The following is a 24,294-nucleotide window of genomic DNA, read 5'->3' as shown; positions in this document are numbered from 1 at the left end:
TTATTAGTGTTCAGTCTGAGGAGTAAAAGTGACTTGTGGGGTAGACAGGTGTAAATAGAAGGAATGTAAATCTAGAATAGCTTGTGGTGCATGCAGCAGAAAATGTTAATGTGGTCCCTTTAGAGAGTAACTGCAGTTTTTCAAATCAAACTAACCAAAAAAACAACCACCCCCAAATCCTTATGGCTTGTCAGAATAACATATCAAATTTAAGAATAAGGCTGACTGTCAAAATACAGCAAATCAGTTAAGCTTGCTTTTTATATTTGTAATTTAAATGGATGATTTTGGACTTATGGGTGTCAGGTGTAAAAAATGAAATATTTGCCTTAACTTTGCATATAGTTTAACTTGTGTTAGATCTTTTATATTCGTACTTATCATGTAATATGATAGTATTCCCCAAAAGTCCCAGATTAGATCCAATTGTATGGTGAGGAGCTTGAGCTAGAAATACATTGTTTTTGTAAATATATATTTGTATTCTTGCTCTTAAGTATCTGCAACATTTCTGAAAGTCTTGAATGGCTCTTGGTCAGTTATGTAACTAACTATGTAGGGCATGCACTTACAAAGTATGCTATAAATTAGACACCTACTTTGTGATGCTTCAGTGAGTTAATTTGCATATAGAAAACCTATTGCTTTTCCCATTCCCCATAATGGTCTGCTTTCTTGTCTTTCCTAGGATTGTGAGCTCCTTAAAGCAGGGACAGTTCCTTTTGAGTCTTTGGAAAGTTCTTAGCGCACATTGGATGCTACTGTTAAACTTAATTAAATTTCTTATAAAACTGATACTTTTCAGAGTTGAAAATATTGACTTTTTAAGGTATTAATGAATTGTTACTTAAAATGCTACTTGTGTTTTTTGCATGGCAACTATTCTTATAAGAACATAAGTCCTGCATTTATGCCTGTCTAGCAGTGAGTACATTAAGTAACAAAGGTGGGGCTTGACTTTTTTTATTTTTTTATATCACCAGACATTTACTTGCCAAAAGACTAAACTTATTAACCAGATTTTTTTTGAGGGGAGAGCAGTAAGGTGCAGGAACAATGATTTGTTGAGAACTCAATCTCTAAATAATGGTAATTCAGTGATTCATACCAGGGTGCCGTCTCTAGACCTGTCTTCAGAGCTCTGTCTTTCATAATGGTCTTGGGCTTGGTAGGTGATGGATAAAATTGAAGCTTTCCTCCCACTGTCCCCACACTTTATCTGATTATGGAAGGGGAGAGGGTGCTTCTTCTGTAATCTTTCTGCAGATCAGTCTGCTCTTCTTCCCTTGCAAAAATTGTGCAAGACACCAGAGAGCACTGTAAACATGCTACGTGATTTAAATTTTCTAATCAATAGCTTTTGTCAAAAACCAAAATTTCAGCAGGCAAATTTCTTTCATAAACTTACTTTAAAATACAACTTGATTTTAATTTTTTGTAAATCACGATAACATTTGCTTTTTGGTTGAGACACGTTCTACAGCAAAATTGTAGTCTTCAGGAAATACTCTATCCATAACAGTATATAGTTATTGTTAGTGTTACTTTTATTAAATTATTTATCATGTCCATATTGCATATTTGTATATGCTTAAGGCTTTATTTTCAGTCTTGTTCTTTTAAAAAAAAATCCACCTTTTTCTCTATTGCAGCATTATCTGCCTACCAGAGGTACTACAGTTTACAATCTGACTACTGGAAGGTCTGTACATATTTATTTTTTTCCTAATTGTCTTCTAAATGTTTGGATTTCTAATGTGGATGTAACTCTGCAGCATCTATTTTTTGCCATGTAACATTCGTATTAATGGAAATGTTCCTCCTTTTTTACATGCAATTTGTCTAAGTTAAAAATGGAAACCTTTTACTCAGTTCATTTTTTTTGTTTAGCTAGCTAACACTTCCAAAAACTGGTCATGTTTTTTTTTTTTTTTTGTGGAATTTTTGTTTTTATCATCTTTACTGTAATTTTTCATAAATAAACCCTGTTAGCTATTTGGGCACGTTTGAGTATTGAGAGAATTGCAATCATATCAAAGCTTCTGCACAAGTTTTGGACTTAACCCAAGGGCATTTTTCCTGTTGTACTTTTGATTTCCATGGTGACCATGGGGCATTATTATTTGATGTATTTTCAGTATTGTATTAGAATTCACTTAGACTGTGAACAAGGAAGTAGTCATTTATGCAAACTCTTTAAAAAAAAAAAGTTCACATTTATGGCTATATTAATAATTGTATCATTAACAAGTGTAAGCAAAGGTGGCAGGATTGTAAAGGTGAAAAATTCTTTACCTGACACTGAGTGTAGAAACAATATTGTACATGATTTTATTTTCATATGGCAAAATTCTGCAATGCTGATTTAAGCTCCCAATTCCAGAAAAAGGTTAAGTCCGTCTATATTCAGAAAAGTGCTTGAGCATGTGACTAACTTTGTGTCATGCTTAAACTTCATAGAATCATAGAAGATTAGGGTTAGAAGAGACCTCAGGAGGTCATCTAGTCCAACCCCAATTAATCACCCTAGCCAAGGCTTTGTCAAGCTGGGCCTTAAAGACCTCTAACGATGGAAATTCCACCATTTCTCAAGGTAACCCATTCTAATGCTTCACCACCCTCGTACTGAAGAAGTTTTTTCCTAATATCCAACCTAGACCTCCCCCACTGCAACTTGAGACGACTTCTGCTGCTTCTGTCATCTGCCATCACTGAGAATAGCCTAGCTCCATCCTTTTTGGAACCCACCTTCAGGTAGTTGAAGGCTGCTATCAAATCCCCCCTCATTCTTCTCTTCTGCAGACTAAATAAACCCAGTTCCCTCAGCTTCTCCTTGTAAGTCATGTGCCCCAGCCCCCTGATCATTTTTGTTGCTCTCTGCTGGATTGTCTCCAATTTTTCCACATCTTTTCTATAGTGGGGGTCCCAAAACTGGATACAATATTCCAGATATGGCCTCACCAGTGCCAAATAGAGGGGAATAATCACTTCCCTCAATCTGCTGGCAGTGCTCCTACTAATGCAGCCCAATATGCCATTAGTCTTCTTGGCAGCAAGGGCACACTGTTGACTCATATCTAGCTTCTTGTTCACTGTAATCCTCAGGTCCTTTTCTGCAGAATGGCTGCTTAGCCAGTCAGTGCCCAGCCTGTAGCAGTGCATGGGAATCCTCTGTCCTAAGTGCAAGACTCTGCACTTGTCCTTGTTGAACCTCATCAGATTTCTTTTGACCCAATCCTCCAATGTGTCTAGGTCACTCTGGACCCTGACCCTACCCTCCAGCATATCTACCTCTCCCTGCAGCTTGTTGTCATCTGTGAACTTGCTGAGGTTGCAATCCATCCCATCATCCAGATTATTAATGAAGATGTTGAACAAAACTGGACCCAGTACCGACCCCTGAGGGAGCACTTCGCTTGATACCAACTGCCAACTAGATATTGAGCTATTGATCACTACCTGTTGAGCCCGACAATCTAGCCAGCTTTCTGTCCACATATGCTTAAACATATGCTTAAGTGATCTTGTGAATGATAAGTTCCATCAGTGGGTATTAGCCAGGATAGGCAGGATAATGTCTCGAACCTTTGTTTGCCAGAAGCTGGGAATGGGTAACACGGGATGGATCACTTGGTGATTTGCCTGTTCTGTTCATTCCCTCTGGGGCAGTTGGCATTGGCCATTGTCAGAAGACAGGATACTGGGCTGAATGAACCTTTGGTCTGACCAAGTATGGCCGCTTGTCTGTTCTCATGTTCTTATGTATTAATTTTTGACTGCTAGCTTTCTATCAGTTTTTTGTTGTTTTCGAGTAGCATATGAAATCAGAGTGTACTTTGACAAATTCTGCTTCATCTGTTCCCTGACTGGACATAGGACGCTGTCTGTAGTTGATAAAATGTTTTGTTGTATGTGGAGGGAAGGGAAGGATTTGAAGGCCCTGATGGGATTGTGTGATCCTAGCTCTAGAGAGGCTCCCTGCATGCAGGTGTACAAAAGGAATGTGAAGGAGGAAAGACTTTTGGTTCTACACGGATTTACTAGTCACTCCCTCTTTTGGACACGGGAGGACCAGTTGGTGGGGGCTACTTTAGCTGGACTAGTATCATCAAAGGCTCCACTACTATATAGCCACCTGAGAAGTGTGCAATCAGGAGAGGTTTTGGAGCTGAGGTCATTCTTAAGAACTGATAGCAGTTGAACTTAAAAAGGGGGGATGATTTTTTTTAAAAAAGCAGAGATTTGATATTATGCTATACATAGGCTTTGAGATTCATTGTAACTTTTAGGTTCAATAAATCAAAGTGCAGGGACAGTAGGTTAATTATAAAGCAATCTATTCTAACTGTGTCTATGCTGTAGGCATCATTTCTATGTTAAGCATCTAAGAGCTTTTTTTGATTTGGATCACTTGTCTGGCTCATGCTTTAATAGCTCACCTCAGAAGAGATGCTGGATTATGAAATAGACATTTCACTGTCGTGTTGGAGTGCAGTATGAGTTGTATATTTTTGTTAGGCGTATTTGATCTTAAACTTAGCTCAAAGTGTCTGTGTTAAATTAAAAGAATATGTTTAAAAGAAATAATTTACTTTGTTGTTGCACAATCCAAGAGATTTTGATGTTACACAGGTTACATTTATTTGACTAATCTGTTTAAAATGTTTTATATTTGTACTGGGTTAATATCTTACTGTTTTTCTTCAAGTTGCCTCTGCACGTTCCTACTCTTGGGATGCACTGAAGTCTTAGCTGCATAGTCTGCACATCCCAAGAGTGGGACCATGCAAAGGTCGTTTCACAGAATGTTGGTTACAGGTAAGTAACCCTCATTTCGGTATTACAAGCACAGTGTGGCTGGTACAAAATGGCCAGTTCTGCTGCTGCTTGGTCTCATCCAAATGGGACACTATTCTAAACTGTGCTGTCACTACATATGATATAGTTACTGTTGGGATTTACTTTTACTTTAGTCATTCTTGGAACAGAACTAAGAAAATCCCTTTTTCCGCCTCTTTTCTGATCTAAAATTTTTGAGGGTGGAGCTACTTAGGTATATTATGACAGTAGGAATGTACATACCAACCATTCTCATTTCCCTTAAAGAGGTAGGCTCTACTGCAGTGCCAGGTTGGAATAACAGTTGCAACGCTGCCTGAGATGGGGCTGGAGAATGATTCTCTTCTCAGTTGTGTGGATTTTCCTCTTTTCCTTAATGTGTATTTTGTAAAATATCTTTGTTTTGGTTACAATGTCTGATTCAAAGAAAAATTGTGCAACAAGACCATAGGAAGTCCTCCAGCTCAAATTGTTCCCAGTGCATTTTAGGAGACAGTATTATAGCTTGCTTGATGTACTTTGTAATTAAATATTTTTTGGAGTGAAACAAATCGTTTAACAGTTAATTTTTGATTACTTTTGTTGAAATGCTTTTAGTTTAATTTTTTCTGGGGGTAAATATCACCAATTAAGCTACCAAAACCAAAAAAGATTTTTTTTGAAGGGATGGCATGGAAAAAGCTCCATCTTCAAGCCGTGTAAAAGGCCTCGTCTATATACTAAAATTTCAGGATTGTCACTCTGAGGCTTAGAATATTTGTCAATGTGAAGCGATGAAACAGCTACTAGCGGGGTTGATAGCTCTTTCGGTATTCACCCACGAAAGCTTATGCTCCAAAACGTCTGTTAGTCTATAAGGTACCTCAGGGTTCTTTGCTGCTTTTGTTTAGAATATCACCAGAATCAACCATCACTGGGCTTTGCCATCTGTTACTATCCAGTGTTTAAATTCTCAGCCCTTTTGACTTTACAAAGTACACCTGTGCAATAGTACAGGCTTTCAGTTACAGTAAGGTATGTATCCTTATCCATTGTGATATCCGATGTAACTCAACCTGTAACCTTATTCTACAATTAACTTACATGCAACACTTTAATTGGTTGTATGAGGGAGGCTGCATAGATGGTGAATTATTTGGCCTAGCTGCTATAGTTCTCACTATACCAGCTTTCAGCTGCTGCTGTGAGAATATTTAGAAGTTTCTGTACTTGAGTGTCAAAGGATCATATGCCAAATGTTAGGGAGAGATGTAGGTTTCAAACTGCACCAGTGCAAAATCTACTGTACACTGGTGAAGTGAATCTATAATGAATCTACATACATGTAGATACTATATTGTTCAAATAAGAGTATTTTTCTACTGTTTCTCACTTAATATATGAATATAAAACACACAGATGGATTGCTGGTCTTGATTATGTTTAAGACCTCCTGACAGGTTATGTCTAATCAGATGTAAACTGCAGTTCAGGATTGTCACCATTATGTCTAAGTCAGAAAGTGATTATTCTTTTGCTATGGTATACTCTACTGTGTGGCATTCAAACCTGAGTGTTATATAATTTTGTCATTTTGACTTTTTGAGAACATCATAACACTTTTTCCTATCCCAAAAATAGTTTTAGAATTACTAGTGTTTGGGTCTATTTTTCACTAACTTTCCATTTAGGCTTTTTTAAAAAAAAATCTTTTATTTGTTTTGTTGTATTTTTATTGTCTTGTAAAATGCTCGGTGCTATTTGTAGGGGGGTGGTGAGATGCTACACAAACTCATCCCATAAAGAACTATGTATAAATAAAAAACATTGGCAATCTGACCATAATTTGCAAGTGATGATACATTGAATATTGTTGAGTATAAAAAGTCAAAAGCAGAAAAAAATGGAGTTTTAGTGGCTTAGTTGGATTCTAAAACAATAATTTCTATTTTGATGAATAGTTAGACAATTATCCACTTTTACATAAAAATGAAGACAGAAAAAAATAAATTTTAAGCTAAGTCACAGGAAAAGGCATTGCTTGTTAATCAGTAATAACAGGGTGAATAAAAATGGTTGATTTTTAAAAAGTTTATTTAAATTATATATTTTTTTAAAAAACAAACCTATTTAAAATTTGAAAATGATACCCTGTCTTATGGTGTAAATTCACTATAATCTACAAAAATCATTTACATTAAATAAAAAATAATTAAGCAATGTGTGTTTGTGGCTGAAGCTTTAAGAAAGGCAAACAACTGAATTAGTGGAAATCACTGGCAAAGCACCTGGAACCAGAGTTTGTTGAAGTGCTAAACAAGCTTTTGACTGCTATAGCTGCTTCTACAGGTGCAGAAAGAATACGGTCTTCATTTCTACATGTTTAGTTCAATGACTAGTTCATTTAAAGTTAGGAAAGCAATTGGAAGTTGAAAAGGGCGGGAAAGCTTGTTTTTCTTTTCCCGTTCCATTAATAAAAAGTAAGTGTGAGAGGTGAGATCTTTTTCTAAAATGATGAAGAACATGGTGACCAGAAGCAGTAAGTTCAATTAATTAACTATAGATCATACTTTTTTTTAATAAAGCAGTATTAAATGTGAAACGTGTTTGACAAACTTTTATCTTGTGTCCAGCACGCTTAAGATAGTTTTCACTACTAATAAAATGCTGTTTCTGTGCATTTTAATTGAATTCCAATTGCCATTAAAATAGAGCTGGACACAAATCATGAGTAAGAAATGAATCATCTAGTAAACAAGAAATGCATCATCATTTTCTAACATAAAATAAATTAAGAATCTGAATGGGTTCATTACTAGATGGAAATGGTAGAATTGTCAGTAATATTCAACACTTCTGCCTTGTCTGCAATAAGTATTTGTTGTGTATTGGGAGGGAAAAAAAACATATAGCAAGCAGAGTGGGGGCTATCTAGTGTATTGCACTGACTGCAACATGTGTGATTACCTCCGTTGTGGAGAGGTGTCATATTTGTGCATTCAGTGCTAGCAACTCTTGCCCCTCAGATGAAGTGCAGGGTTTTGAGATCAGAGTGGCTGAACTGGAAGAGCAGATTTGGGGTGGGTACATAATGAGACTTTCCAGGACGTAGTCGAGCAGTCCCATACCCAGTCTGACAGCTTCTATCTGTTGTGGAGGATAAGTCCCTGGGAAGGAGAACATCAAGCTGGAGCAGAGGGAGACAATCCCATAGTTGGGAACTTTCTTCCAGATGATATGACATCCTCTTGCACTGAGGATATCCTTTGGAGGAGAGAACTCAAGTTATTAAGAAGAGACAAGTAATGGTTATGGAGGATTTGATTATTAGAAATATAGATAGATGGGTTTGTGATGAACAGGAGAACCGTATGGTGAATTTCCTTCCGCGGATGAAGGTTGTGAACCTCTTGAGACATCTGGGTAGTGTTAGTGGTACATGTAGGTGCCAGTGACATAAGGAAAAGTAAGAGAGAGGTCCTGGAGGCCACGTTTAGGCTGCTAAGAAAGATATTAAAGACTAGGACCTCCATGGTAGCATTATCTGAAATGCTTCCAGTTCCACGAGCAGGGTCAGTTAGGCAGAATTGCAGGGTATAAATGCGTGAATGAGACGGTAGTGGGAGGAGGAGGAATTTCACTTTATGAGGAACTGGGGGGACCTTTTGGGAAAGGAGCCAACCTATACAGGAAGAAAGGGCTCCACCTAAACCAAAAGAGAACCAGATCTGCAGCATGTAAAATTGAAAAGGTTGTAGAGGACTTTTAAACTAAAAGCTTTGGGGAAAGCTGACTGGTGTGGAGGAGCACATAGTTCAAAAAGACGCATCCTTTAGTGAAGGATTTATTAAAGGGGTTACTCTATAGCCTATAAAGAGGGAGAAGATAGAAGATGATAAAGTACAAGGAGGAATTGAAGAGAGAATTTAAAAAAAAAGTATCATTTAATTACATCACATGAAGGCTGTCAACTAAATATTAACAAATTTTATATGTGCTTGTATACAAATGCTAGAAATTTAAATACTAAGATGGGTGAACGTGAGTGCCTAATATTAAATAAGGCTATTGATATAATAGGCATCACAGAAATTTGGTGGAATGATGAACCTAAGAGTAGCCATACTGGGTCAGACCATCTAGCCCAGTATCCTGTCTTCTGACAGTGGTCAAAGCCAGGTACTTCAGAGGTAATGAACAGAACAGGTAATCATCAAGTGATCCATCTCCTGCCGCCCATTCCTAGCTTCTGACAAACATGGTGTCCCTAACCTCTCCCTACCCATCATGGCTAATAGCCATTGATGGACCTATCCTTCATGAATTTACCTATTTCTTTTTTGAATAGTCTTGGCCTTCACATGATGATATGGGACATGATAATACCAGGGTATAAAATATATAGGAATGACAGAGCAGGTTGTGCTGGTGAGGGAATGGCTGCATATGGGAAAGAAAGCATAGACTCAAATACAGCAGAACCCTGTTTATCTGATCTAATTGGGACCGGGACCAGGGCCAGATAGGATAATGAAAAATTCAGATAATCTGGAGAATGGAAAAGTTGAAGGCTTTAGCACCATCTAGCGGCCACTGGAGAAATCGCCCGCTTCTGGACCTCCATGTACTGGTTGTTCGGTTAATATGGAGACCTGGGAAATGGAGAGTCAGATAAACGGGGTTCTGATGTATAGTAAAAATCTTAAATGAATTAAACCAGTACCACAGAATCTCTATGGATAGAAATTCATGCTTGAATAAGAGTAAAGCAGTAGAATAAAAGAGGCAGTTAGAGGAAAAATCACATACTTTAAAAATTGGGAATCAAAACTCCTACTGAGGAAAATAGAAAGGAGCATAAACTCTGGCAAATCAAGTATAAAAGTTATAATTAGGCCAAAAAAGAATTTGAAGAGTAGCTAGCAAAAGTCACACAAACTAACAGCAATGCTTTAAAAAAGTACATCAAGCAGAAAGCCTGCCAAATAGTCAGGAGACATTTGAAGTGTGAAAAAAGGCACTCAAGGAAGACAAGGCTCTTATGGGAAAGCTAAATGAATTCTTTGCATTGGTCTTTGCTACAGAGAATGTGAGGGAGATTCCCACACCTCAGCCCATTTTTTTTTAGGTGATAAATCTGAGGAATTGTCCCTCATTTAAGTGTCAGTAGAGGTGGTTTTAGATCAAATTGATAAATTTAACAGTAAAATCTCACCAGGAGCCTATGGTATTCATTCAAGAGTATGAAGGAACTCAACTGTGAAATTTCACAGTTAACAACTGTGGTGTGTAACCTATCACTTAAATTAGTCTCTTCACCAGATGAATGAAGGATCTCTAAAGTGATGCCAATTTTTTTTTTAAAAAAAAGCTCCAGAGGCTGCCTTGGCAATTACAGGCCACTAAACCCAACGTCAGTACCAAACAAATTGATTGAAACTATACTGAAGAACAGAATGATGAGATGCATAGATGAACACGACATGTTGAGGAAGGATCAGCATGGCTTTTGTAAAGGGAAATCGTGTCTCACTAATTTATTAGAATTCTTTGCGGGTGTCGACAAGCATGTGGATAGGTGTGATCCAATGGATATAGCATACATGGATTTTCAGATAGCCTTTGATGAGGTCCCTCATGAAGGGCTCTTAAGCAATGGAAGCCATCATGGATTAAAAGATAGGAAACAAAGGGTAGAAATAAATGGTGAGTTTTCATAGTGGAGAGAGGTAAATAATGGGGTTCCGAATGAATCTGTACTGGGACCTATACTGTTCAACGTATTCATGAATGATCTGGAAAAAAGGGTAAGCAGCGAGGTGGCAAAATTAGCAGACAGTGCATAATTACTCAGATAATTAAGTCTAAAGCACACTGAAGAGTTCCAAAGACCTCATAAAATTGGGTGACTGGGCAACAATATGGCATATTAAATTCAATGTTGATAAGTGCAAGTAATACACACACATATAAATAAAGAAATAAAACACACACACAGTTATGTTTTCCTGTGTGTGTGTGTATGTATGTATGTATGTATGTATATATGTATATGTATGTATGTGTATATATATATATACACACACACACACACACACAATAATATGTGTGTGTGTATATATTAGAAATGATGGGTTCTAAATGAGCTGTCCCCACTCAAGAAAGAGGCCTTGGAGTCTTCGTGAATATTTTCCTGAAAACATCTGCTCAGTGTTCAGCAGCATTGGGGAACCCCCCCCCGCCCCCGCATGCTAGGAGCCATTGGACAAGGGATAGAAAACATCATGCCATTATATAAATCTTTTGTATGCCCACACCTTAAATATTGCATGCAGTTCTGTTTGCCTCCAATCAAAAAAGATATATTAGAAGTGGAAAAGTTACACAAAAGGGCAACAAAGATAATTAGGAGGTATAGAACGGCTTCTATACACAGATTAAAAAGAGTGGGACTGTTCATTTTAGAAAAGGTGTTACTAACGGGGGGATATGAAGGAGGTCTGTAAAATCATGAATGGTATGGAGAAAGTGAATAGGGAAGTGTTATTTACCATTTCACATAACACAAGCACGAGGGGTCATCCAATGAAATTAATAGGCAGCATGTTTAAATTAAAAAAAAAGGAAGTACTTTTTCACACAATTCATAGTCAACCTGTGGAAATTTTGGCCTCCCTAAAATCTGCTGGCAAAAAGTATAACTGGATTAAAAAATAATTAGGTAAGTTGATGGAGGATAGGTCCATCAGTGTCTCTTAGCCAAGATGGTCAGGGGGACAACCCTATGCTCTGGGTGTCCCTAAGCCTGACTGCTAGAACCTAGGTCTGGCCGACTGGGTACGGAAGACAGGTTATTGGTCTACATGGACTATTGGTCTGATCCAGTTTGACCATTCTTGGGTTCTTATATAGTCATATAGTATCATAGAAGATTAGGGTTGGAAGAGACTTCAGGAGGTCATCTAGTCCAACCCCCTGCTCAAAGCAGGACTAACCTCAACTAAATCATGTCAGCCAGGGCTTTGTCAAGCTGGGCCTTAAAAACCTCTAAGGATAGAGATTCCACCACCTCCCAAGGTAACCCATTCCATACTTCACCACCCTCCTAGTGAAATAGTTTTTTCTAATATCCAACCTAGACCTCCCCCCTGCAACTTGAGACCATTGCTCCTTGTTCTGTCATCTGCCACCACTGAGAACAGCCGAGCTCCATCCTCTTTGGAGCCCTGCCTTCAGGTAGTTGAAAGCTACTATCAGATCCCCCCTCACTCTTCTCTTCTGCCAACTAAATAAGCTCAGTTCCCTCAGCGCCTCCTCATAAATCATGCGCCCAGCCGCCTTATCATTTTTGTTGCCCTTCACTGGACTCTCTCCAATTTTTCCTCATCCTTTCTGTATGGGGGCCCCAAAACTGGATGCAGTGCTCCAGATGTGGCCTCACCAGTGCTGAATAGAGGGGAATAATCACTTCTCTCGATTTGCTGGCAATGCTCCTGCTAATGCAGCCCAATATGCCGTTAGCCATCTTGGCAACAAGGACACGCTGACTCATATCCAGCTTCTCATCCACTGTAATCCCCAGGTCCTTTTTCTGCAGAACTGCTGCTAAGCCAGTCGATCACCAGCCTGTAGCAGTGCATGGGATTTTCCATCCTAAGTACACTTGTCCTTGTTGAACCTCATCAGATTTCTTTTTGCCCAATCCTGGGAGCACCACAGTGGGCTGGGTCTCCCCATCTCTTGCATGGGGAGACTGGGCCAAGCCATTGTTACCCTAATGATCACCCTCTGGACTCCAGCACATTGCCATTCCCCTTTCCTTATTGTCTGCATTATTCTGTAGTTGTCATTTACAGAAAAATACAACATCACTAAAGAGTTTAACGTTGTGGAAGCAAGAGTAAAGTATGATTAAGTATTCGAATAATAGAAATACAGATCTGAAAGAGTAGTAAACCTCTACCTCGATATAACGCTGTCCTCAGGAGCCAAAAAATCTTATCACATTATAGGTGAAACTGCGTTATATCGAACTTTGATCCGCCGGAGCGTGCAGCCCCGCCCCACCCCCAGAGCGCTGCTTTACTTCATTATATCCGAATTTGTGTTATATCAGGTGGCCTTTTATCAAGCTAGAGGTGTAATTAAGACTAGCCCCCAGTGCCGTGGCTAAAATGTGAATGCATTAATAAGCTAAGTGCTTTTTATGTTAGTATCTGCCTCTACAATAAACTTGCCTTCCATACTGTGTTGTAGGTTTTTTAACCTCTGTGGTGATGACACCTTGAGTTGGTGTGAGAGAAGGGTAAGGGGAGCGGTTGCGGATAATGAACAGAGAGGAAGCTGGAACCATTTCAGGAACGAGGAGGGTCTGAAGGTGACAAGTGTAGCCAATTGTTGTAGGGTTAGATACTGCAGTCTGTGACATGGATACCATTTTGAGCATATTATAGGGAATGGAGGAATTTTAAAGCTGAGCAGTTGGAGGGGCTCCTAGCTTCACCCAACTTGGCAGCAAACATCAGGCACCTATTTAAAAAAAAAACCAAAAGTTGTTTAAATCCACCTGTGCAACTGTATTATAATATATTTCATAATGCTTGCTGGCTTTCCTCCACAGCAGTTTCTATATGACTGTACAAATGAAGTTCATATGTCATGTCCAAAGCTGCTATATTGTACAGTTTTTTGGCTGCTCGGAAAAATCTTTGATTGTTGGATCACGTAGTATACATAGGCTTAAAGGAACTTCCTGTGGGTTCTTGGGTGCTTGGTGGGTTGTCTGGGAAAACTATCTACCACATCATTCTTGGGTGTGTTGATGGCATTGCTTGCAAAAGTGCTGTCTAGTTCCTCTCAGTATGGGCAAGTAGTGGAAGCATTAACAGCGGTCCTGTTCTGGTCCCTTGCCTTCAGGTACTTCTGCCCAAGCTCCTTTGCTTTGACTTGGCATTGGGACCAGTTCTGGGAATGCTGCCTCATTAGTGTTTGCTCTGACAGTGGTTTGTAGAGGTTTGAATTCCAGTGACCTTTCTCATAAGTGGAACTGACTATGCAGGTCTCCAGAGAAGGCAATCAAGTCAAGACCATCACAAGGTCCATGCAGAAGGGTAGGGGTATGGCTTCTATAATGGTTATGTGACCCTGGGAATATGAACACACTTTTACCTGTTGTCAAAAAGGGACATTCCTGGCTGCTTTTAAATGCAGTGGTGATATGTGGTCAAGATGACTCTGGACCATTGGAGGGTACCCAGACAGGCCAATGCAGGTGTGAAAACATGCACTGTCTGATAGTAACTGGAGGGCTGCCAAAAGTTTAGTAGTTTAGAGTGTCCGCATGAACCTTAAAGCGAACATACTCAGTTAAACCTGTTGCAAGAAAAATTAGTTACTGTGACCTAAGATGCCAAATAATTAACTTGGAAAAAAGTTGAGTGTGGACGTAAAGCACTTTAAATGGAACATACTAAACTTAATCCAGTGTAACTTCTCCATGTACGTAATCCCTCTGATTGAATAACTGGCCCTTCTCAAAACCTAAATGTTGTTTGAAAAGATTTGAAAGAACCCTTTGTGAGTGAATTTCATCCCCCATCGCTGAAAACATAAGGTGGCAATCTTGCCATCTATCACATATGACTTCAAGATTGGGAGGGGAAAAATAGCTGCCATATGCCACTTGTAATCTTTTGCATAGATAAAGTAATTCTTAGCTGCTTCTGCTTTTAACAAGGATTTCACTTAAGAATCATATGTAGCATGGGTGGTTAAATGAAGAGATATTATATACTCTCATGAGGATCTTGAAGATCTGACTACTTAGTCTTGTAGATTTTTGAAAATATCTTCATGCAGTTAGGATCCAAACATGGAAATTTGGCATCGGGGATCATATTTTTATCAAACAAACTAGCAGTTATTTTGTAGCATACAAGAATGAAATGGCCTAGTTTAAAAAAATAAAGCTTTTTCTAGGAGGTTAGTCCTGTAACTGTGGTGCAGCAGGAAGTTATCAAATTCTGAAAAGCAGCTGTTTGGTGCTTCTTGCAAACATTTACCACACATTAGATTAGCTAGCTGCCTTGGAACATACAGCTTTTAACCTCAGATGGCTGATTTATCTTTGGGTACATGTCTCCCAGACATCCAGCTCTCTCTAACTCTTGCACAATGTGTTTTGGGTGAATGATTACTAAAAGCATGTAGTTTTATGTTGCTGGCAGTAAGATGGCAGAAAACTAGATTCTGCTCCCTTTTTTCTATTACTGCTTCATAAGTGTGAGATTCTCCAGGCTTAGGGAGAGACTGAAGAATGATTGTTTAAGGTTGATGGGTTTCTTTTTTCAACTGTTGAAGGAGTTCTATTTGAGTATATAAAAGACATCCCAGTGAAGCTCCACAGGGCAGTGTGTGTTGCAGGAGCTTGCCTGCTAGAAAGAGAGGACTAAACCTTGTAGTCTGTTCTTGGGACTGGCTTAGTTGTACAAAACAACATTCTCATTTTGCTTGCTTGGTTCATCGTGTATCTGCATGCTAGGAAGTTAGTCTTTCACTCCTGAGGGTATTCTGTGCCAAAAAATGTTGTGCACAAAATTTTAAAACTGTGCAAATTTTATTTGTCAAATAAATGTGGAGTCTCCAGCATGGCACTGGGAAGCACAAGCCACTGGCTGCACACAGGTGGGAGGTCACTGTGCGGCTCCCCTGTCCTGGGACACGGACTCAACGATGAGGCTGCACCCAATCCTGACATAGCTGAAGGATCATGCCTGCTGCAGAAACACCACAGGACCCTGCCCCTCTGTGCCAGGTGCACCAGGTGTGGGCAGGCAGGTTCTGCAAGGCAGGATCCAAGTGTGGAGGAGCTTACTGTGGGGGGATCCAGGTGTGGGTTGAGAGGGTTTTGTGTGGGGCAATCTGGGTCTGAATGGCTCAGTGGGGGATCTAGGTGCAGGGGGGAATCTAGATGCACAGGAGCTTGTTGGGGTTTATTGGGTGCAACGGTAATGGGACTCTTCAGGGGGTTCTGGGTGAAAGTGGTTGGGGCTCAGTAAGGAAGAAGTTTGGAGGGCTCAGTGGGCATGTCCAGATGCTTGAGAGTGGGCCTCAGTGGGGTGGGGATCCAGATGCAGCTGGTCGCAGCTCAAGGTGGCTCATTGGGGTTGTGCAGGGGGAGTGGGGCTCATTTTGGGGGTTTTGGGTGCAGAAGGGGAGGCTCGGCGAGAGGGTCTGGATATGAGGAGCTCTGAATGCATGGGGGTTGGGCAGATGGGGGAGTATTTCCCTGTACTCCCCCCCACTGCAGCTGACGAGCGATGGGAACAGGAAGCACCAGGGATAGAGGGGAGGAAGGAGTTTTCAGAGCTTCCTACAGCTGGGGGAGAAATCGGGGGGTGGGTTTGACACGGCCCCGGATGCTGTGCAAGAGAAGAGGAAGTCCTGTTCTCCCCAGCTCAGCTGGGACTAGCAGCTGAGCCCAGTGCATGGTCAGAGTCATGAGCCGGGTCTTCCCCAGTTCCACCCCCTGCCCCACAGTGTCTTACCTCTCTGTTGGCTGCCCTGGACACCCAAAACATACTGCTGGGCAGGGTCACATGACTGCTCTTGTGGCTTCCCTTTTCTTCCCCATCAGTCATTTTTCTGCGGGGAAGCAAATCTTCAGGGGACATAAATTCTGCGCATGCGCAATAGCTCAGAATTCCCCCAGTAGTAGTGTTTGAAGCCTTACTACGTCAGTCAGTTTATGGTACTGACCGAGCAACTTCTGTTAAGATTAGGAAGTCATTGTGAACAAAGTGTTTCATTTCTGAATTTTTTTTTTCTCTTAGTGAGCTTTGCATGCCACGTGAAGCCATCATCTCTATCATGGAGACCTAAAACACGGGAGGATCTGTTAATTTTACCATTGGATATTGTCTTTTTAATTAAACCTTAAAATAAACATGTTACAAAGAATATTTTTTCATCCTTAACACTAAAATAGTTTTAATTAGCAGTGAGATTTTTTAAAATCAAATATTTAAGTAATAAAAGGTTACATTTTCCAATAATATTTTTACTCAAACCTGTTACTGATGTTAATAACTTTATGTAGTTTCTTTTCACTTATATTTTCTTTCCTTGGGAAACCAAACATCCTTCCTTTTTTTGTGTCCCCCCCCAACATACTGTGAAATAAGAAAACAATTGAAAACATTTTAATCCAGTTTATTTTACTTTTTGGATGCTTTACTATATTTTCTCTGAACTATACATCTTTTTGCCTCTCTCTTAAATAACGGAACAAAAAGGCAATTGCCCAACATACTGATAACTGGGAAGAAGAGCATTTTGCACCTTAGAAGTTCTGATACAAGTCAGAGTAATTTTCCATTTCACTGATGTACAACCTTTTTGTATCCTACAGTAACCTCAAAATACTGGATAGAATTCAGTATAATTGCTGTTCTTGTCTAAATCTAATTCTGAGATTTAATTAAGACAGTAAGTAACAAACTGTTTCCTCAGTTACTTTTAGTTTTAATGTTTTAAAAAACAATTTTTAGAAGTTAGATGTTGGATCCTTATTTTAGTTTGGTCTTTTCCAGGTAAAATTGATGACACGTTTTTTTCTCCTTACATACGTTATAGTAATCTGATAGCTGAAATATTTAATGATATAACAAAGTACTATTGTATTTTGAAAGTTTTTGAGCTTTAAACTTTTAAAATGTTATTTTTGAAATAAATGTATTTACCTTTTTATTTGTCTTAAATATTCCATCAAACATGATTAGTTAAATGTAAGTATTTCTGAGTTTCAACTTTACCCCAGTGATTATTCTCGCATCTTAATGCAAAACATACTGGTTAACAGGAGAATTTTGACTAAAAATCTCTAATAAACTTAGTGAAAAAGCCTTGTTCTAATTCAGAATATTGTATTCATAACCCCATTCAGAAGCTATTTCATGGTCAGAGTTTGTGCAAATATACATTTGAGATGTTTGGTTTGATTGAAATGTTTGTTATGCATTGTTTTACCTGTAAGTAAAATGTCAGGGAGAAGCTTAGAACAGTTATGATGTAACAAGGTTTTATGTAGCACGTACAGCACATTTATTGCAGTGTCTCCCATGTGTGATTTATAGATTTTTGGAATAGGCTTCAAGTGATAAGAATTTAATAAACACTTGTCTACTGAATATTATGTAGTTTTGGGGGAATTTGGAAGGAGTTTTCTAGTATTTACACTTACAAATGTAATTTTGCCACTGTGTTGCTGTACACTAATTTATTTAATCAAGACCTGTCTTATTTAGGCTGTGTGTTTCAGAACTGAAACAGACAAATTAAATCTGTACACTTTTCAGATGGGTTGAAAAAAAGTCCCCTTGTGACAAAACCTTGACCATGCTTTTAAAAATCTTACACTTCCCTGACTGCCATTTAAAACAAACAAAAAAGAAATCTAGCACTAGCTGCTTTTAGAGTTCAACTGTAACAATAACACTTGCTTAAAATATTGTGTTTACCATAAGGGAAGGCATTAATTTTCCTTTCCTTCCAGGAACACTTCCATTGCTGTCTTGGGCCTCCTGCTGCTTATATAAGGAACTCTAAAGCAGATACTCTAGTATATTAGAGCCAAAAAATTTGAACTTGATCCAGGAATTTGTTTAAATATTAGTTATTTCACCAAACTACTGTACTTACAATTTGAAGGTGCTTCCTGCATGAGAGAATTGTAGCCTGAATAAACTGAGGCAAAAGGTCCAAAGTGTGCTGGGCCCTGGTTTATTATGAAGTTTACAAGAAGCCTCTTCAAACTGTTTCTATATTGAAATTTAAAATTACTTAAGTTTTAATTGAGAGGGAAATTGAAGAGTTTAATGGGCTTTCAAATTCTAAAAGCTAAATTGTTCAGAAGTTTTAAAACTGAACCTTTTATGGCTCTTCTCTTCCACTTCACCCTCTCAAGCAACTCTTTTTAACCTCCTTATTACTTATCTCCATTCCATCCAGTCACAAATCTTTTTCTTATATGTATATTTTTATTTACATTTGTTTTTGAAAATTAAATTGTCAAAATCTCAGACTGCAACAGTAAATGAACAATGTCAACATAAATATCCGCTAATCCAGGACACAAACCCTTATCTATACAGAGTGATGAGAATGGAAAACAGGAATGGAAAAAAATTACATGAAGCATCTTAACTATTAAACTTCTTTTCTTTTTTGTAGTAAGGAATCTGTTGCAACGGGTACTTCAGCCTGCTCTCAGTAGCTGCTCTCTAGTTCCTCAGAGCTATCTTCTGTTTCCCAGTCAGCCTTTTCTGGCCTATGTCTATACTACACAGCTTTTAGCGACCTTACTGTGGTGCTACAGCTGTGCTGCTAAAAGTCATGCAGTGTAGCTGCTGTTTGTTGGTTCTCCTGCCGATAAAAATCTTCCACCTCCAGCAAGCAGCGTTTGCATAATTGTCAGTAGAGCATTCCTGCAGACAACAAGCTGTTCACACTGGTGCTTATTGCAGCAAAACTTTTGTCTTTTGGAGGGTTTGCACCTTTGAAAGGGAAGTTTTGTCATTCAGATGCCAGTATAGACGAAGCCTTAGACTCGCCATTGGTGCGAAGCTCTTTCAAGTTTTGGAGCAAAAGAGTTACCGGTAGCTTTGATTAAATGAAGTTGCTGGAGGTTGGTCTGAGTGGGGATATCCTGTGGAACTGTTCAAGAATTTCAGGAGCAGCTTTCCCATTCTCAGCAACCCAGGAAAAGACCATGACTTAAATTAAGTCATCCACCTGTTTTCATATCAGAGCATTATCGCCTGCTCCCCATCCTATTTTCTGATAAGATTCAGTCGTGGTGTATATTACAGAGTTAGCTCAATGTAAGGCATCTTATGTCAACCTAACTCTGTGTCTACGCTGAAATGTATATCCCACTGATGTAACTCGCCCACTACACTGACTTAACTCCAGCTCTGCAAGAGGGATAGTGCTTTGGTCGATGTAGTTAGGTTGACACACTATCAATATAGACAGTGTTGCTTACATCAACTGTTGCTGCCTTTCAGAAGCTGTTCCACAATGCTCCACACTGATAGTTAAATCGGTTCAAGTGCTCCTAGGCAGGACATGCACTGCTGACACAAGAAACGTAGTGTGGATATGCAAAAGAGATTTAATTACTGCAGCAGCTATACATTGATGTAGCTTAAGTTGACTTCATTTTGTAGTATAGGCTTTCCTTCAGAGAATGTGGGACAAGCCAAGCAGTACCCTAATATATGGAGAGATACCTATCTCACAGAACTGGAAGGGACCCTGAAAGGTCATTGAGTCCAGCCCCCTGCCTTCATTAGCAGGACCAAGTACTGATTTTGCCCTACATCCCTAAGTGGCCCCCTCAAGGATTGAACTCGCAACCCTGGGTTTAGCAGGCCAATGCTCAAACCACTGAGCTATCCCTCCCCATGTCTGAAGCATGTAAATAAGTTCCTAAAAGAGGTTTGTTTTCACAGCATTTTCTTTTTTTACCATTCTCAGACAATTAGGCTTTGAATGATGGAACAGAAAGAGACAACCATCTATCACTGATAATTGCTCTTTACAGTCATAGAATGTAAGGCCAGAAGGGATCACTAGATCATCTAGACAGGTCTCCTATATATTGCAGGCCACCAACACCAGGCAGCACCAGTACACTAAGCCCAAACACTGAAATGTGACCAAAGTATTACAGCCCTCAGCAGACTGAACTATTGTGTGCCACAGGCAGAGAACAAGAGGGATCAAGGTGCACCAAGGTCTGAGGTCCTTGAAATGGTTAGCAGTTAAAAAACAAAAAGGATGGTGGGTGGGGGAATCTCTTCCTGACAGCTACAGGTGACCAGCTAAAGCCCTGAAGCATGAGATTTTAGAAATATCGACATGAACTAGAAGGGACCCTTGCGGCTTCTGAGCCCTGTCACAAGAAACCCCATAATACAGCCACGTTCATAAGTTTGCCCTGCTCTCTGAAAATGCTTTTGTGTGACCTCGCAGCTCCTAATGAGAGGCTGTTCAAGAACCTGACTCCTCTGAAGTTTAAAAACGGTCTTCTAATTTCCAGCCTGAATTTATTCATGGCCAGTTTATAGCCATTTGTTCTTGTGCCAATATTGTCCTTTAGCTTACATAGCTTGCCACCCTAGTTTATTTGTGAAGAGCAATTGCATCTCCTCTTAGCCTTCATTTTGCTAAGCTAAACAAACAGGCATTTAGTCTCCTCTCCTATAATCAGGAATGAAGGATCTATCTCCTAATAGCTCTTCACTATAGTTGTTCCAGATTGAATTAATCTTTCTTGAACGTGGATGACCAGAATTGTACATAGTAGTCCAAATGAGGTCTTATTAGTACCTTCTACAGTGGTATTAATACTTCCTTGTCTCTTTTTAGAAATATCTTGCCTGATACATCCTATGATTTCATTTGCCTTTTAGCACATCAGATTAGTAGTTCAAATCATTCTATGATTGACCAACACACCCAGGTCTCTCTCCTCTTCATTTCTTCCAGGTGGTGAGCCCCTGCTTACTGTACAAATTATTAGATCCTAACTGCATGACTTTGCATTTTGTACTATTAAATTTCATCGTATTTCTGTCACTCCAGTCTTCAAGGTCATCCAGATCTTCCCGTATAATGTTCATATCTTCCTATGTATTGGTAATGCCTCCCAACTTTGTATTATCAGCAAATTAAATTAGCACATTCCTAGTTCTTGTGCCAAAATCATTAATAATAATATTGAATGAGATTAGTCCCCAGACCCATGCATGCGGTAACCACCTTCTAGTCCGATCATTCAACTTTCAAGCACAACTTGTTGACTTTTCCCCTGTTCCTTATCTACCTTACAGTTCTTGTACTAATGCCTTTTTTCCTCTAATTAAATAATTTCCCATTTAATTAAGTTTTTCTTCCAAATTTGCTGTAAAACCTTTTGTAATACTGCGGTCAGACTAACAGGTCTATAACTGATCAGTGTGATAGATGTTTTCCAGTCTTATGGTACCACCCTCAAATAGATAGATAGATTTATTAAACATCCTTGCTAGTGGACTAGGAATTTTGTGCATCAGTTCTTTCAGTATTCTGGGATGGAAATGATCTGGTCCTTCTAATTTGAGCACACTATGTGCTTTAAGTTTTCCTGATGTTATAGATGTGGTAATCTCCATTTCTAGACACTCACTTCCATCAGCTATCTTGCCTTCGTGCCCATATTCTATATTGAAAACCTAGGCAAAAAGTATTCATTTGGTTTTAAGGCCATACCTATATTATCTTTAATTTCATCCCACTCATACTCCATATTGGCCCAACCTCATCCTTCTTTATTCTCTTTTTATTTATAAAACTAAAAAATCTTTTGTTCCAGTTTTCTTCGCAAGACCTAATTCAGCTTGATCTGGAGAATGTAGTTGTCTTCGCTATATAATCTCTATCTTAATTCTCTGTAACTCCTGCTTACATTTTTGAGATGTTCATTCAACCAGTTGGGTCCAGGGTGTTTTCCTACAAGTTTTCCAGTTACTTAGGATGCACATTGCAGATAAGTTTGTACAATTGATGTAAAGACATTCAAAGTTTTTTCTTCATACTGAAGTTCTTGAGCTCTTTGGTTCAGGTGATCACTCTGACTCATTCATTTACTTTCCCAAAATCTGCCCTTTTGAAATAGATAAAGTAGTTGACAACCTGGTTTTGATTGTACACGTACTTAAAGTAATGTAACTTGTGATCACTTGATCGAAAGTTATTTCCCATGACCACCTTTTCTATGAAGTCTTCACTACTTACCAAAACCACGTCTAAAATTGCATTCTCTCTTGTCAGTTAAGTGACTATTTGATAAAGAAAACTGTTGTCTATCAGATCCGGGAATAAGTGGGCTTCTACCAGTTATTCTGGATCAATTTGTAACATTTAATTCTCTAATCTGTATTATGACACAGTTCCTGGTTGTGTTTATCTCTAATAATAATAGAGATGTTGATCCATACCCAGGTCCAATGGTGGGGGTCTGTTGCAGACTGCTAATGCTAACCCAGTAGAACCTCTTCTACAATCCTTCCCCAAACTGACTTTGACCTAAGTGATAGTATGGCTAAAACAGAATCTGCTTATTTCTTTATCACTTCATTGATGTATACAACCCCACCTTTACCTTTATTGCTGTCTCTCCGAAACAGCACAAACCCTTCAATACCTATATTCCAATTATGAGTACTATTCCACTGTGTTTCTGTAATCTCTGATATCCGGTTGACCTCCTGCACTAGTAGTTCCAGTTTCTCCCTTTTTTATTTTCCAAACTCTTTGTATTTGAGTACAAGCATCTCAGTTTCCCTCACATCTTACTAAGTTTTCTAGCAGAATTAGTCCTTTCACTAACTCTTATCATCTTCTGACTACTACACCAATCAATATTAATACTGTTTCTCCTTGCTGTCCATACTCTTTATTATCTGATGTTTCTTTATCCCTTACTGTATCTTCATTTAGTGGATTTTCCTCTTCCTGTGTATTGAAGCCAGATGTGGAGATTACATGAGTCTCTCCCACCCCTTTCCTCTCATCTCCTAGTTCAAAGCCCTTATCGATTGTGCTAGTCTTGATCCCAGAAGGTTAATACCCTATATACGTAATTGCAGCCCATCAGTTGAGAAATTTTTCTCTTTCTGTGAATATTAAATTGTTGATCATCCTAAACCCTTTCTGATAACACCAATCCTTGAGCTATCTATTGATCTTCATTATGCTGTCATCTTCCTTTTCTAGGGACCAGAAGAATCGCACTGAAGATCACCCGAGCTTCCACTTCTTTGTATGTCTTACCATGCTTAATATAGTTGTTTGTTTTTACATGTGCTCCTGGGGTGTGTCTTCATCATTATGGTGGCAATAATATTGGTGTTAGGGAATAAGGAAAAACTTTCCTTCCTAGACAGGTTTTTTAATCTGATTTCTGTACAGAGAGAAAGCTGAAACAAACACTGTGATATGGTTACTGAAGTATCCTTGATTCAGGATGAATAGACACATTGTGCTCAGAAAGACAATCATAGGCCTGGGCTGAGGATGAGTACTATCAAGTTCTAGGTTTCATCTCAGAAGAATAATAGAAGATAAAATGGCCATAATGGACAAAAAATGGTCTCAAACAAAAATGCAACTTTGATTGCAGCCTTTTTGGAGTTTTGATCTTATACATAGGCATGCTTCAATAATCCAGAGTTTACATGATACCTATTGACTAAATCCTTTCCACATCTCACTCTTATTCATGGACAGAGATTTAACTCCAGTTGCATATTCTCCACTCCCACAAATAGTGAATGCAGAGAATCAGTTTTCTTTGTCTGTCTTTCACAGTTATCCAGTTCAGTCAGGAACACAGGATTCACCACCTGGGACACAATGATTCATTGATGTCTT

The 24,294-nt window shown here is 39.0% G+C and overlaps 1 protein-coding gene across 5 annotated transcripts in view; it reads left to right on the top strand.

The window, feature by feature from the left end:
* KDM6A (lysine demethylase 6A) overlaps positions 1-24,294 on the top strand; it is a 287,092-nt gene that overhangs the window by 82,932 nt on the left and 179,866 nt on the right. For all 5 annotated transcript variants that reach the window (XM_050936462.1, XM_050936460.1, XM_050936461.1 and 2 more), the window contains one exon: positions 1,653-1,702. In XM_050936462.1, the coding sequence (XP_050792419.1) occupies positions 1,653-1,702 (50 nt within the window). Of the gene's footprint in view, positions 1-1,652; positions 1,703-24,294 lie in introns of those variants that run through there.

This window comes from Gopherus flavomarginatus, chromosome 1 (assembly GCF_025201925.1).
Source record: "Gopherus flavomarginatus isolate rGopFla2 chromosome 1, rGopFla2.mat.asm, whole genome shotgun sequence".
Lineage (NCBI taxonomy): Eukaryota > Metazoa > Chordata > Testudines > Testudinidae > Gopherus > Gopherus flavomarginatus.
Note: the sequence above shows the minus strand (reverse complement) of the source record. Positions and strands in the feature narration are given on the sequence as shown.